Raw genomic sequence first — 16345 nt, forward strand, 5'->3', positions numbered from 1 at the left:
TGAAAACGTGATGCCAACTGATTATGTTCGCGGACCGCCAATAAACATAAATATAAACCAAAATTCAGCAGGAGTTGATGATCAATCGCGAAACGCCAACAGAAGCGAAAATATAGACATTAGAAGACGTGAGGCAAGTAACACAGATGGTGTGTCAGATCAGAATGAGTTATCATCTGCTGCCAGTAAGTCAGATGGTATGAATGAAGGTATGTCAGATCAGAATGAGTCATCTTCTGCTTCGAGGAATGAAAACAGAAAGGAAAACATGATGCAATCAAGTAAAGACCAAATGCCAAATACAGGTACAAACAATTTCAGGACAAGAATTCAATCAAATAGTAGAGGGAAGAAAGTGAGAAAAGTCTCAGGCTGATTCAAGCTGGTTGATTCTGATCTTCTTTGCATACGAACTAAACGTACGATTCAAATAAGATTATTTCACAGCAGTTAGCTAATGATTCGAGAGATACAAATAATATTGTAAGGTTAAGCACGATGGCTAATATAGCTACTGATTTATGTTGGTTATATCGAAAAGTTTCTCAATTTATAATGAAAAAGATTATAATTTTTTTGGTTTTATTGATTATTTACTTTTTTTTCAACAAATTTATATTGAATGTTTGAAAATAGGATTCTTAGCAGAATCGTATCGTTTCATTTTATATTTCTCCCATGCGATTCGAATTTTATGTAACTAACTTCATATCTTCATACAGAGGGTTGGCTTCTGCCGATGGATGCAATTTTTTTTAAATACGATAGAAATTTAACTGAACAGTTTTTATAGTAGGTTTTTTGTCGATTCGCTATTTTGCGAAATTAAATTTATGGACAAATTTTTTTTCTAATTTGGATTATCACCCATTTTGTCTTTTTCTCTGGTTGTATGATTTGTTTTATTATTTTATATTTGCATGTATCTCTATGTTCGCCGATTTTAAACTTTTTTTAGGACTATTACTTGAGAATCTATTAAAAAATTAATTTTTGTCATTTTTACTACTTCGAAGATTTAACAAAATCATATTATAGAATTAAACTGTTTAAAATAAAAGTTTTAGCAGCAAAAATAAAAAAACAAATAAGTGATATTTGTCATTTCTGAAGCTTCATGGCTTAAAAAACTAAAAATCCATAAAAAATAATGTCCATGAGAATGAATTGCTGTCACTTAGTCACTAAAGAGGTATGACAGTTCCCTCGCTATGAGGATGCTTTGTTGAACTTTGTGGTTCTTAGTTTGAATTACTGAAAACAACGAAATGTTTAATAACTCTCTAAAATTCACAACACAAAACATCCGTATGATAAATGCTTAAATAACGTTGGAAGCAGTGGTGCAGCTAGACGTCTGGCACATTCAAAAGTCAGAGCAGGAAAATTTATTGTGTTGACATGACTACTCCTTACAACTGAGTGATAGCGAGTTTTGTTTCGGCGGAAAAATTTGATGACTGACGACAAGTTTGGGCTTGGCCCAGACAATGAAAATTTTAAAAATGCATACAAATTTCTGACTTAAAAACAATTTTTTCTAGTTATTATTATAGCATTTTTACGCCTTGTCAATTTTGTGGTTAAAAAACAAAGAAAAATAGTTGAATTAGTGCATTCATTCGTGAATTAAAAATTCTCTAATTGAAGACGCTGCCACGCAAGAAGAGTTTACGCTTCACGCTTCAGTTTTCATGAGTATAATAATACAAATGTTAATCTTCAAGAGTTATTTTTATAATCGAAAAACGACCATCACCATCAACGTAGCAAATATTAAAATTTCAAAATTTGTAAGAACATCACTAAATTGAGAATTTAAAAAAATGCAGCATGTTTTCATTGTCTGTTCGTGCATTCTCTTTGCATTCACATTCAGCAGGTTCACTTCTGTACTCGAAAAAACATACCAAATGATAGGTGACCTGGATAATCCGAAATGTTTTCTTTCCAAACCTAACAAAATGTTATCAAACATTCGATCAATACTGGAATGCTCTACAAAATGTTCTCGTAATGTATCTTCAAGTGGCAAAGAGACAGCCTGCAACGCCTTCAACTATATATTTAATAACGCAAGCAATTTGGACAACTATTGTCATCTCTTTAATTTCAGTAGTGAATCTCAATACGAAAATGTTACTATTTCTACCTTGTGTCAGGCCTATGAGGTTATACGTTCAAAAGATTTTATTTGAAACATTATTTGAAATTTGTTTAACGTTTAATTTGACGGTTTTTGAAATTTTCATTTTACTAACAATATTACATGTTAAATCATTAAAATAAAATGCCAGGACGTCGAAGTTAGAAAAGAAATTTGTAAGTTTGAAAGATTATCAAATATATTTAACAATTTTATTTTTCTCTAAAAATTATTCCGTTCATTAAAACATTGGTTACATTTTGTTGTTGGAGCAACAGTTTATTTTTATTTTACACGATTTTCAAAAGGCTAGATTTTTTTTACAATCATTTCAAGTAGTTTCAGCAAAGTAGTTGGCGATTTGAAAAGTCGAATTTTCAACCAAAGGGTGAATTTCCAATCGAATTTCCAAATTATTTTTTTCCAAAATTAGTTGGCGACCGGGGGAATTTTAAATAATTTATGACCAAGGAGGAGATCCGGCTACTGAGTGTACCCACATTAAAATATCATTACATTTTTTAATCATTTAATTTCACTAAAACTAACATCATTAAAATCGAATGCTTCAAACATTTTAAATGAAATCCAATTCACGAATTGAATAAATCAAAATAAAAGCAAGAAATCCGAACCTGACGCTGAGTAAGTTTTGCAAGTTCCCCTTCACCTACAAGGGCGGCCTATTTTATTCTTGCTCCAATGCACTACCCACCTTGGAACTCGCTCCTGATCAGTACATGTGCATCATCGGTAAAAGACAACTGGCTACCTGCATTGACCCGGAAGGTAAAAATTGAAGTATACTATCTGTAAATAAGAAATAATACGTTTTAATTATGTAAAATGGCTGAAAAGAACGCATGTTCAAATGGAATCAACTCCAATTATTGAACTTGTCAAGGTTTTAGTGCCGTGAACGATACAATTCAAATGAGTGTTCCAACGTTCGCTAATAACACCCTCGTGACGTCAGTTAATGGATGGATTGTCATTCAGCAGAGGGTCGATGGATCGCAAGATTTCAATCTGCCTTGGAATGATTATAAAGTAAATGAAAATGCCTGTAAACTTGGTAAATTTTTTTACAAAACGAATGTCAAAAACAGTCAGGCTTTGGAGTTTTCGATAAAAACTTTTGGTTGGGCTTGGAGAAGATGCACAAGTTAACGACATCGGCTGATTACAGGTTGAGATTTGAAGTTCTAATGGCTAGCGGTTGGGTCTCCGATGAGTATGATCATTTCAAGGTTTGTTACTTTGTCAAATGCTGACAGTTGCATTCAAATTGAAGTTTTAACTTATGATATTCAAATTACTTTAATTTAGTTTGGACGTAAAAATCTGTAGTTTCAATTTTAGTAATCCGTTTGGTATGAATGAATTGATAAATACCTATAGTACATACATTAATATGGTGAGCGCTGTCCGACTGTTACCTCATTCATCTTCTAATGTTTTCTGTTGTTAAGAGTAATTTTTGTATTCATCATTCTTTGTATTCATGCTAAGGACGTGTTATATGTGTTTATCAGACAATTATAATTATTTCTTTGTTTGAAATGAAAAATATTTATACTTCTTGTTATAAAGATTACCTTTATAGTTAATTAACATTTGGGACGTGAGTCAAGCTATTTTCGGCATTCTGTAATAAAACCTTGAAAAATCTTGAAAAGCTATCTAGAAAAATTATCTCTACATTGTAGGTCAACTCCGAACTTCAGATGTATTCCCTGGTCGTGTTTGGCTACAGCGGTGACAATGAAGATGTTCTGAACAGTCCTTACAATGCTCTCATGATTCAGAATGGAATGCAATTTACAACATTTGATAAGGATAACGACCTTGCACCAACAGAAAACTGCGCTGCTGGGTCTTATGGTGGAAATTGGTATAAAAATTGTTATTTGATAAATCTGAATGGGGTTTATGGTTCGTCATTGTATTATTTTAAAGTTTCTAAAAATGTTCCTGTCATATATTGCAGGATGATGATAAAGCTAAACATTTAAGTTATAATAATTGTTATTTTACATATATTTTTCTTTATTTTATCTTAGCATTTTTCTTTTTAAATCTGTTTCTCCTCACTTATAGACATATTTTGAATCTTTAAAATTATGCATTTTAAAAATTTTCATTTTAATTTCTTTTCAATTTTTTTTGACACAATTTTTAATGATTTGTTAAACCTTTTTCAAAATGTTTCAACTTTTCTCTCATAAGTTGAATAAAAATTGTCAAACGTAATAGAAAAATCTTTAGGAATAACGAAATAATGAAAGATTTGCAAAATAATTTAAATTAATTCTCAGGACAAAATAGAATAAAGTCCAGACAACATCGATGTAATATCATATTATGGTTATTTTAATTGATTTGAAAACATTTCAAGTTGCAACCAGGGAGTATTTGTGTGTGTGCATGCGTTCGTGAGTTCATCTGTGTGTGTATGTGTATATATATATATATGTGTGTGTGTGTGTGTGTGTGTGTGTGTGTGTGTGTGGATCACAAGACGTAGGAGTTTACAAAATGGAAAAAATAAAAAATAAAATATGTGAGAAAATATTCTAATGATCTATTTTCAGGTTTCACTAACTACCACGGCAATGAATACAAAGTCGAAAAATTCAGACAATTCAGAGCGGAATAGCTAACCACATATCACTCAAATGAAATGAAATTAAATAAATTCTTGGACATGACTTCAGTATTTATGACATATACACAATTCTAGATTCTACTATCCAAATGCACGCACAAGAAAAAAATTACCAAAATGCTAAATTGTAATAAGTACCTACGTGACATTCTTAACATTACAAAATGACATCAATAAAGTTATCAGCAATATAGGTAACATCAATTACACCATTAACAATATATATATATATAACATTAATTATTTTAGTAACAAGGGTAAAGATAATGTAAGGCAATTTATTTCAGGCATGACTTTAAAATAGGAACTTGGCGCGGGCTTATCTCAAGTGAATTGCTGTGATAAAAGTAATGTTTTTTAAGAGTAAATATTTTGCACGAAAAGTCGAAATCACTGGTGTCTGTGTTAAACATAATCAACTTAATCACAATTCAATACAAATAATATTCATTTTTGAATGTTTACAAAAGCATTGGATGCACGGAACAGAACTAAGCAAAAACAACTTCGTGATATAATCTAAATAGAATTTTAACAATTAATTTGAAAATCAATTTTTAAATATTTACAATAAATTTTTAAACAATGCAATACAGTTAATGCAATACAGTTAATGCAATGCCAACTGTCTGTTGGTAACATAACTCTGTGGTGTTTTAAACAATAAGATTTTTTTAAATTCACGTATATCGTAGACACGCAAAATTTGAAAAAACTGCGAACTTAAACTAACATGTGTTAAATATGATATTGGAAATAAACAACAACAAAAAACAATATAATCGCAGATAGAAATTACGAAACATCAAACGGTACTGGCCGTCATCACGTCAAATACTCAAACAACTGCGCTTTGTTCTGCAAGGACAGCGTGGCCACAAACAGGCGAGATCTTCCACCACTGACCGATGCATCTTCATCGAGGATGACGTTGTATGGGGCATTGATGTTGGTGACCACATGTTCAATGAAGTAGCCATCGCCGCTAAACTTGCTTACCCTCTTGTTGCCTGCATCAGCAACAAACACCTGACCATTCTCGTCCACGCTGACACCTTTGGGCCATTGTAAGTGGCCACTATCGTCGCTTCCTCGGCCTCCAAAATGACCGATGCACCGCGATTGTCTTGTATCAAATGCCACAACTCGGTGATTTCCGGAATCGCTGATGAGTAATTGCTGAAAATTTCTGTCCCATGTAGCAAATTCTGCCATGCATATTTGACCTTCGTCCGATCCGTACGTACCGAAATGACGCGTTTCCTTTGATGTCGTCAAGTCGTACAGTCGAACTGAGGACATGTTGCGATCGAGAACGGCCAGTTGTTGCCCATGCGAGCAGTCGTCCACAAGGGTCAGTGCGCAAATCCAGTTGAATAGGCCGTGTCGCCATTGGTCGAATGTACTGCTGAAACCATTCTTGTTTTCGTAATGGCTGTGCTTGTAAATAAGCACTGTTTTGCGAACGCGATCTGCTACGAAGAATTTATTGTGCTGCTTCGAATACGCAATGCCGAAGGGTTTGATAAAATACGCTTTCATTTCAAATTTTAACCTGTAATCATAATTATTATCATCAACGTTGATGTTTTTGAAACCTAGGTTGTCAATCTTTTTTATAATTTTTCCTTTCTTTTCATAAACGAGCCCACAACCGTAATCAGCAATTGCGATTCGATCCGCTGGCAACTGACACATTCCTGTCGGTATGCAAAACTCGGCGTTGTACTCACAAACCAGCTTGCCTGTGCCTTTGTTATCTGAAGTAGTCTTGTATTTTGGATGGTCGCTTCTTATGTTCTTTTCGTGCTTTCGCTTGTCAAAAACATAAAAACTGTCGGATTTCATTGAAGACTTGAAACTATTTTCAGAGTTGTTACTGCTGCTAGTTTTACGCCATCCATTGTTGTTTGTGTTGGTTCTTTCTAAATTTTCATAATTCCAATTTCCGTTAAACATGTTAGTTTTAATATTTGAATGTTTAGCGTGTTTCGTAAATCCATCATTTCTAGTTGGCGATTCGTCAACGACGTTCAAATTCGGTGACGAGTAAAACTCATAATTGTTTGCAAAGTGACTCGGATCAGACCTGTATCTATATGCAAACATTCGAGTTCTGGTCGGTCGTTTCCTGTAATAGCCAAACGTTTCGGAGTCTTTTAGGCTGCTCTGTCGATACTTCTCGTTCGGGTTGCTGCTTTTGGTTTTAAAGTCTGACGAGAATTTGTTATTTATGTTAAAGTTAATTTTTCCATCGTTGTAATTATTGCTCTCAAAAGAAAATTTATTTTTATGCTCTCCTAAAACGCTGCCGTTGGACTTGGAAGCGCCATTGTTCGAATCGTTCAAATTCTTAGACGAAGATATTGAGGAGTAGATCTTATCAAAACTCTCTGTACTAAAGGATGGATCTCTTTTTATTTTGTCTCTCAGACTGAAACATCTTCTGGTTGTTGGAACGTACTGTCGTGGCTGATGATGGCTCTTGTCAAAAGTTGTGAACGAAAATGAGGTGAAACGTTTTGATTTGTTGTCGGAGGAGTTGTCTGTTGTTGATGTTGTTGCAGAGATAGTTGTTGGTGCTGGATTAATCGTGGAGTGTTTGCCATCATTCATTTCATCGTTGCTGGTCGTGTGGGTTTCATTGCTTGCGTTTTTTAAACAGTTATCGGTATAAACAGTTGTATCGGTTTCCTTATCAACGCTGCTATGTAGAGTTGAGTTGTTCTTGTTTAATATGTTTGTGGAAATGTTGTCTCTCATGTTGTTGACGTCTTTGTGGATGCTGAAGTCACTTTTCTCGCTACTGGTGTCGCTGTATTCTGCTGTCAGTTTCAGGTTGCTTTTGATGTTTCGAAAGTTTTTCCTAGATCTTCTATTTCTTTCAAATTGTTGACAACTTTCAAAATCAGTTGATGAACCGTGCTGTTGGCCTTGTGGATCTTTGTTGATGTCGTCAGCAATTATTTCCTCATTTATTTTTGCATCATCGACAATATTGTCGGTGTTTTTTTTAGAAATGAAATTTGGGAACGAAAACCTATTTGAATAATTGTCACTAAAATTGTGGCACTCTCTCTTGACGTTGTTGTATTTTTCACCGTCGATATGCTGTCTATTTTCAGCACTTTCGTCTTCCTCTACCAAAGAAACATTAGCGCTATTGATGAGGTTTCCAGACGAATTGCTTTCGTGTGACGTCACAAACTGCTGGTGGTTGATGTTTTCTATTGTATCCATGTTACCTGTTTTAGTTGATTTTTACAAATAATAATCACCGTAAAATTCCAGGTTTTAGATGACGATACTGATGATGATGACGATGATGATGACGATGATGATGATGATGATGATGACGATGATGATGATGATGATGAATCTGCCGACATGAAGATGAACGGCAATGCAATTAACGACGATGGGGATGACAAAACATGATTATGATGGTTTTTAATAATAAAATAATAATAATTATAATCATAATAATAATTATTATAATGATGATGAACCTGTAGTTCTTCGACGATATTTCTTTAAAAGAATTTTTGACATTTCTTCTACTGCCATCTTTGGAAAAATAAAATCAATATCAGTCGACAAATTTTTCATTTATTAAAGACTCCAATCACCTTTGCAGTTACTTTATAAACTAAATCTATCCGCCAACAACACTGACGTTATCTTTCTCCATAAACATCCACAATTTCACAACTATAACCTTCTTGACATCTTCAGCGGAATCGGCATCTGGGAAGGCAGCCACACCGGCCGCAGGTACACAGACCAGCGTGTGGCAGACTGGACAGCAGATGTAACTGGCTGACCGACGAAGTAGTACAGTAGATCTGTTGGTGAGATTTCATGGTCAATTAAGTTAATTACTCTAATTTTTTAATTTTTGACATTTTAAATGATTTGATTTTAAAACTTCATCTCTCTTGAGTATGTAGAATTAACAATAACAGCGCTAATAAGACAAAACCGTAGCAGTTGCAGTAATACTTTTATTTCTAGCACTACTCCAGCAAACTCAAAATTCATAAAATGAAATGTGTTTTTGAGAACGTCGATTGTAACGATGTTGTTAATTATAACATCAGAAAGCAGCCAGCATGAAAAAACATTCGGTCAGTCAGGCATGTACCTGTATCTATTGAAGACTCCTCCCCCACAATAGTTGTCGAAGATGACTTGCAGACACGGCAAACAGAAAACATGTTTGCAGGGCAAACTTCGAGGATTTGTAAAACTTTTGAGACAGTGTGGACACTTCAGTCTGTTGATCACTTTGTCTACCGCGTGTTCCAATGTCGTTTCCATTGCCTGGATGGACATTGAATAATTTCCTTACAATTTTCTTTAAGACACAGTTTTCCTCATAATCTGGATGATTAATGAATATTTGTTTGCATTACAATTTTTTTTTCAATGTTTCACAGAGGTATAAACAATCAACAACAGACACATGACGGGGATAAATAGGCGTCATTCCAAACATCAGACACATGGCATGTAGTTTGTTTCCATTATAATTCAATGGCAACTTGATAAACCAACGTAGGTAGATCTATCTTGAATTTTATTTGAATATTTAGTATATATACTTCGGTTTAATTATTGAAATTTATTCAGATGGCACACACACACACGCACATATGAATAGTAAGCTTAATATAACCTCATTACTACGCTTTATACCTGGTGATTAATTATGTTGATACACATAACAAACACGTAGCATACATAACATACGTGTGATTCACCATGCAAATGTATTATGTTTTTATTATGTATCGCTAAATATTATATATATATTTTTATGTGTGTGTGTGTGTGTGTGTGTGTGTGTGTGTGTGTGTGGGTTTGTGATAAATTTATAATGAAAATATGAGAAAATTGTATAACAATGATTTCATTGTTATACAATCTCAAATCGAGTTTCTGTAAACCGCAAATTTCCATTTTAAAAACTTGATACTGGTGAATTTATTATTATTATAAATTATTTATTTTTAGCTACTGCTTTATCGATTTTCATTGCGATAACGTTGAGTCAGGTAATTAGAAGTGAAAGTACATCTTGTTTAAATGTATCAGCAGTTTGAGTTTGCAATATTGTGTGGCATAATGTTGTTTTGCATGTGTTAATTTGGTAATTTTCGGCCGTGTATAGCACTTGGTTTTAAAAAAAAATTTGATTTTCTTCGCTCATAAAACAATTTATGATTGGTTTTCATATTTCACATCAAAATAAAGTATTTTTTCAAAAAAATTTGACAACTTTTACAAATTTTCTTAAGGTGTATCAAAATTCAAAATCATAATTTAAAAAGAAATTGTTTACCGTAATCTTAACAAACACATTTAACTGAATGGGACTAGAGTCCAAAACCTACCACTCATCTTAGGCTTAGGTATATTATTAAAAAATTTTGTATTGTTTTGAATTTTTATGATTGTCCTCTTACAATCAATCTTCGTTATATTCTTTTTATTTATTTATTTAACAACTGACCAGAGGGCATCAAGATGCCTCTTACACAGTCAGAAAAAATGAACTAAATTCAACATAAATGGCAGAACAGAAATAAAAAGAAAATGTTCTATTAAAAAAGATAGATACCGCATGTCATCATTTCAATATGTCAACATTAATTCAGATAAAACCATTAAAAACCACTAAACTAACAGAACAACCAACGTTTCGCTTCAGTCTGTCGGTTCATCTTATCGTAAAACATTCACTGCATATCTGACGATGATTATTTGAGTCTGCGCATACGATTAACGAACGCAGTAGACAGGCTAATTTAAATAACAAAAACAGTTTCATGTCGTTTAAATTTACGCCGGAGTATATATACATTTGTCGGATCTACAACGAGTGGCATTGTTTTGGTCAAGGTTACATTATTGTCATTATTATTATAATTAATATTAAAACTTGTCTTTTTACTAATTTTATTAAATATTTTATTTTTAACCTTGTTGTTATTGTTGTATTATATATTCTCGTTAATTTTTCTATCATTGTATTCTTTACTAAAGGGGTGGGCAAACTTTTTGCAGTGAGGGCCGCATTGAAAACTATTTTACCTTTGAAGGGCGGCATTTGTACTTAAATGGCAAATATTTTTGACCCCTGCCATACTACATGCTCAATTATTAATCTTCCAAACAATTGGAATTATACAAAAGGTCACAATTCGTTAAGCATGACCTTCATTCTAAACTGTCTACGAAACGAAACAAAAATAAACGAGGCAAAACGAAACGAGACAAAGCGAAATATTATTTGGCAACAAAAATCATATAAAAATTAAAATTTATTGAGTGTGACCCCAAATATAGATACGACATTTGTACCTTTTTCTACGTTATCGGCAGTACGTATTTTTCTTTCTGTTGATAAAATTTCGCTGATTATAATTATAGCAACATAATAATTCAAACTTTGGTGTCCATCTACTAACAGCAGAAGGTTAAAGCTCCTTTTCTAAACTTCCTGAAATAAAATTGCCGAATTAAACATATTGATAAGCCGACATCATTAGCGTTTGACAATCATTGACTCAGCATTGTTTTAGTGTAATATTTGGTTGCTTATAAGCCTCGAAACTTTAGATAATCCATTATAAACATAACATAAAATTGTTACTCAAAATATAATCTAAAAACCAACAATAGTATTATTTCTTGTTTAACGAACCAAGTTACGTGTATCGTTGAATTGAAATTTCAAAGGTCAAGTGGTTGAACAAGCACTTCTATGATATAATATTACTAATTATTGTCGTTAAACTGAATGTCGACGTAATATCAATCGTGGTGATGTGAAAAAATGATTTATGATAAATATGTTTACGACGACTAATGATGATTAATATATAATTTTCATACCTTATTAAAAGTTTTTTCAGTGAGAATTCTGCTAAATATATTTTTTTAAAAGTTACATTTGATAACTTTTCAAAAGCGAGACATCAATGGCATTGCTTAAATATCAATCTAACAGTCTTTACGTCTATAAAAAATAAATTTTATAAAATATTATGACATATTATAACAGTTTCACATAACAATTATTTCGAAATTTTATTTTCAATAAGACTATATTTCCATAGAGTAGGGGTGGGCAAACTTTTTGCTGTGAGGGCCGCATTGAGAACTATTTTACCTTTGAAGGGCCGCATATGCACTTAAATTGCAAATATTTTCGACCCGGAGAAAAATTTTATTAAGATTTGTGACTCCTTTTTTGGTCATAATGTCTGACTGACGACCTCGCGAACAAGACCTCGCAATTGATATGTTATTATTATTATTGTTGTTAGGTATATTTACATAGCGGTTTTTAAATCATTTTCCAAAAGGACAACGTGTGTGTGTTGTGTATACGCGCGCGTATTTTGTGTGTGCGCGCGTATGTGTGTGTCTATGTGTGTGTGTGTGGTGTGTGTGTGTGTGTGTGTGTAAAAAAACTAACCTGTTATTTAGGAAATAAGATGTTTATGTATGTGCAGATCTGTAGGTAGGTCGGTATCAGAGTAAATAATATAAGTACAAAATGACTTTTGTACTGTTAATGATACATCTTCATTCCAAATTCAACATCCAAAGGAGAACCGTTGTAAAGTATCGGGGATTATTATTGTTATTATTATTGCTATTGTTATTATTATTATCTGTTATTCTATATCTTTATTAATTTTCACTAATTAATTAATTTTCACTTAAATAATTTTAATTATCGCTAACGAAAAAAACAGTAATTTAGTTTCAAGTAAACAGGCAGATCTAGTGGCCTTTGAGATTAATTAATTAATTAATTCATTCATTCATTCATTCATTAACAGCATAATTTAGTATTATAACTATTATTATTATCTGTAGTTTATTTAAAATATTTTATTGATTGTGTCATTCAACAATTAGTTAAATAAATAAGCAACAAAATAGAGCTTCTTTAAAAACGTTGTTAAAAAGTAGAGAGGTAAGATTTTCTTTAGTAATTTAATTATTCACTGTTTATTATTTTGTTAATTATATTTGAAATGACATAATAGACGCTGATATTATTAGATATTTATAGTTAATTTATTAACTCTTTAGAAGTCAGAATTAAAAAAATACAATTACTAAATCTTTTAAACTAAATTGAAAATTATTTTCCCCCAAAATCGATCGAAAAAAAGTTAAGAAAGAGTAAGCGAGCCAGAAAACCTATTAATCGAAAATTTAAATGCAACTCTTATCGTTGAACTATGTACCTCCCTAATCAAAACAGTCGAAATGTATACAATACACATATCAACGTCCAATGTATTTTCATTATATATACCATGCATGCCAGTATACAATACACACACACACACACACACACACACACACACACACACACACACACACACACACACACACACACACACACACACACACACACACACACGCACGCACATATATACAACTGTATATCATCTATGTATATACACACTATGTTTATACACGGATATATACAATGGAAACATACACACATTCAATAACATACTCTAACAAATTTGTTGGTGTTGAATACACGATGTATGTACACACATACATGGCCATGTAGATGCCTTCGATAATAAATAAATGTGTTCAATATAGTTTAGAGTTTTAGACGTAAGTTTACCCTATGTGTTATTGTGTATTTATGTGTGTTTATCTGTCTTTGTGTCTCTGTTTACATTTGTATATGTGTCTATACAAAACTTATGTGTTATACGCATCTTACGTATCAGTATTCCTATTAGTACCTGGAGGGTTCAAATTGAGAATTTTTTTACTTATATACACACAAATAAACAAAATCAGGATGATGAGAATGAAGACAACGATGATGATGTCATTACTTATGTGAAGTGGAAAAATGTTTAGTTCATGTGAAGATGGTATTATAAATATGACGATGGTGATGAAGATGGCGATAATGATGAATAATTATTTCGATGACATTTATGATGAAGAGGAGGAAGAAGATGATGACCAGAAAGAAGATGATGATTGGAAAGATGAAGATGACGACAAGGATGATGATGTTTCTCATCACCTTTTACTTTGTAAACCAGGTGTTCGCCGATCGATTGACAACAGGTGAGTTAAGATGATGACGATGATGAAGACGACGATGAAGATGATGACAATGAAGATGGTGGTTAATCTGATAAAGATGAATATGCTTAATAGAGATATAGCATGTTGTTACAAAATCTGCTTCTATATTGTTCGTGTTTATCATATTATAGCTTAGACGATTTTACTTTAGATGAGGTTAACTCAATTTACTTGTAATACAACAATATAATTAAATTTTGCATTTTAACTTTAAATAAATTGTTAAAAAAAGTATATACAAGGATTTATATAGTTTGTGTCAAGTATTCATGTAATTCAGTGACATTAACAATGTGAAGTTAACAGAGAAAGGACAATATTAACAGTTATAACAAATTTCTGGAATTTAGTTTTAAACATGGTGTTCAGTGATAAATTTTCGTAAAGACTGTCATAATTTTTATCTTCATCATCATCGTCGTCGTTGTCGTCGTCACCATTTTCACCATTTTCATTTCTGAATGGCACCCTACCGTTTCGTTCTTCTCTGAAATCTGGCGAATAAAATTTTTTCCGGCAAACACCACGATTAGAGAATATTAAATCATAGAATTAAATTAAAAATATTAAATCATCAAATTAAATTAAAAATATTAAATCATAATATTAAATTAAAAATATTAAATCATAAAAATCAAAATATTATACAGTTTAAATAAAATTAATAAAAAATGATTTTGACCAAGACTTTATTTACCTAACATATTTTAAAAAAAGAGCAATAACATGTATGTTCACCCGAAATTTAATTTGTTTTTCTTTTTCTTTTTTGTTTTGTTTATCTATCTTAAGTTGTTTCGGCGTGTTTTTTTTATTTTCGAAAAAATATTTAAACAGACTTTTTTTATTATCTGTATCCTATTTTTGGAGTTCATTCTTTTGATCTCTTAATATATTCACTTTTCTCATGCTATACAATTTAATAGTGAATTAGTCACATGAAATATTTTTTAAATCGACAAAATGAAGCTATGTGTGAGGCGAGACCAAACAAAAACATGAAATCGCTTGACCAGTTCGAAGTTAATTTTCATCATCTAATTTTTCATCTTCTAGTTTTTTATCTTCTAAATATCATTTTCCTGTTTGCCGTCTATCGACGGCAAAATAAATTTTTGTTTGGCCGGTGCGTTCATTTACGAAAAATCGGAACCAAACAGCGGAGCCTACAAGAGATGATTGGACCGACTCTATTTTTCTATTAAAAAAGTAAATAAACAATTTTCCCAGCCAGTAAAATATCTGAAATTGTGTTTGGTACGTGCGTAGACCGCCTTCATTGATATATTCTCATACATATATTTACTTTACTGCAAAATAATATGTGGCTGCAGAAATTCCACATATAAATTTTTCTAATTTTTTCATTAAAATTAAATGAACAAAGGCATTTATTGGAAAAATTATAAAGCGATGAAGCAAATATGTATTCGATGTAAATCAAATCAGACCAGAAAGAACATTTACAAAAGCTATCGAATCTTAGAAAAACAACCCAATCTGCATGCATAGGCGTAAACACCGACATTTATAAACACACACAGGCACGCAGACACACACAGATAAACACATACACACAAAGATAAGAGGCACATAAAGCACACTGAGAAGCATCGCAATAGCAACACGTCGTTTCGCATCACAAACGTTTAATGTGATGTCTTAATTAAGGCTTCATACTTATTTATAACTTGCACATGTCTAACTCATTCACTTCTCGTTTGAAAGCACGCCATCTTTCTCTCTGTCTGCTCGGCTAAGACCACCCACATTGAAAAAGTTCTTGTAAAATTTACATAAACACTACACACACATACACACACATCACACACGCACTCTTTCTCACACTCGTATACACACAAATACAAACACACTCACACACACACACTCACATTGGTATACATTTACAATGTTTATTACCTTGAAGATGGAGAAATTTTCCGTACATTCGATTTGTTAGATTATTTTTTCTAACAAATACCTTTGAAGAGGCGGCCATTTTGCTACTAGAAGAATTAGTAACATTAGTATCAATGTTACTTTTTCTAGGAGGCCTAGTAATGAAACTTGTATCATCAAGAGTACTACTATTTTTTGAAATAATCGCTGTAGTAGTAGTAGTAGTAGTAGTAGTAGTAGTAGTAGTAGTAGTAGTAGTAGTAGTAGTAGTAGTAGTAGTATTAGAAGTCAACTGGGTGAGGTACATTTTGTGGTAGTGCACGTTGTTGGGCGGTTGTCCGGTGTTGCTTACAGGAGCCACAATTCCCCAGTATACAAAAGCTAGATGTTGTTGTTGTTTCGGTGGTTGTAGGAGTTGTTGTTTGGAGGGAGGTCGTTGGTCACTTTCTTGCCGCTGATGCTGCTGTTGTGTTGGTCTACGT

The 16345-nt window shown here is 32.4% G+C and overlaps 2 protein-coding genes across 2 annotated transcripts; one reads left to right on the forward strand and one right to left on the reverse strand.

Annotated features, from left to right (window-relative positions):
* Positions 1-3079: 3079 nt before the first annotated feature.
* On the forward strand, positions 3080-4161 carry HELRODRAFT_81646 (hypothetical protein; the record flags this gene model as incomplete). The annotated part of the gene is made up of 3 exons (XM_009022121.1): positions 3080-3196; positions 3256-3396; positions 3856-4161. 3 exons carry the CDS (start codon positions 3080-3082, stop codon positions 4159-4161), a joined length of 564 nt encoding a protein of 187 aa, XP_009020369.1.
* A 160-nt stretch (positions 4162-4321) lies between these two features.
* On the reverse strand, positions 4322-12828 carry HELRODRAFT_192241 (hypothetical protein). The gene is made up of 5 exons (XM_009022122.1): positions 12670-12828; positions 12301-12642; positions 8959-9137; positions 8533-8659; positions 4322-8059 (listed from the first exon to the last, which is right to left on the reverse strand). Exon 5 carries the CDS (start codon positions 8052-8054, stop codon positions 5640-5642), a length of 2415 nt encoding a protein of 804 aa, XP_009020370.1. The 5' UTR covers positions 8055-8059; positions 8533-8659; positions 8959-9137; positions 12301-12642; positions 12670-12828; the 3' UTR covers positions 4322-5639.
* Positions 12829-16345: the final 3517 nt, after the last annotated feature.

The sequence above is a fragment of the Helobdella robusta genome (assembly GCF_000326865.2).
Source record: "Helobdella robusta unplaced genomic scaffold HELROscaffold_30, whole genome shotgun sequence".
Taxonomy (NCBI): Eukaryota; Metazoa; Annelida; class Clitellata; order Rhynchobdellida; family Glossiphoniidae; genus Helobdella; species Helobdella robusta.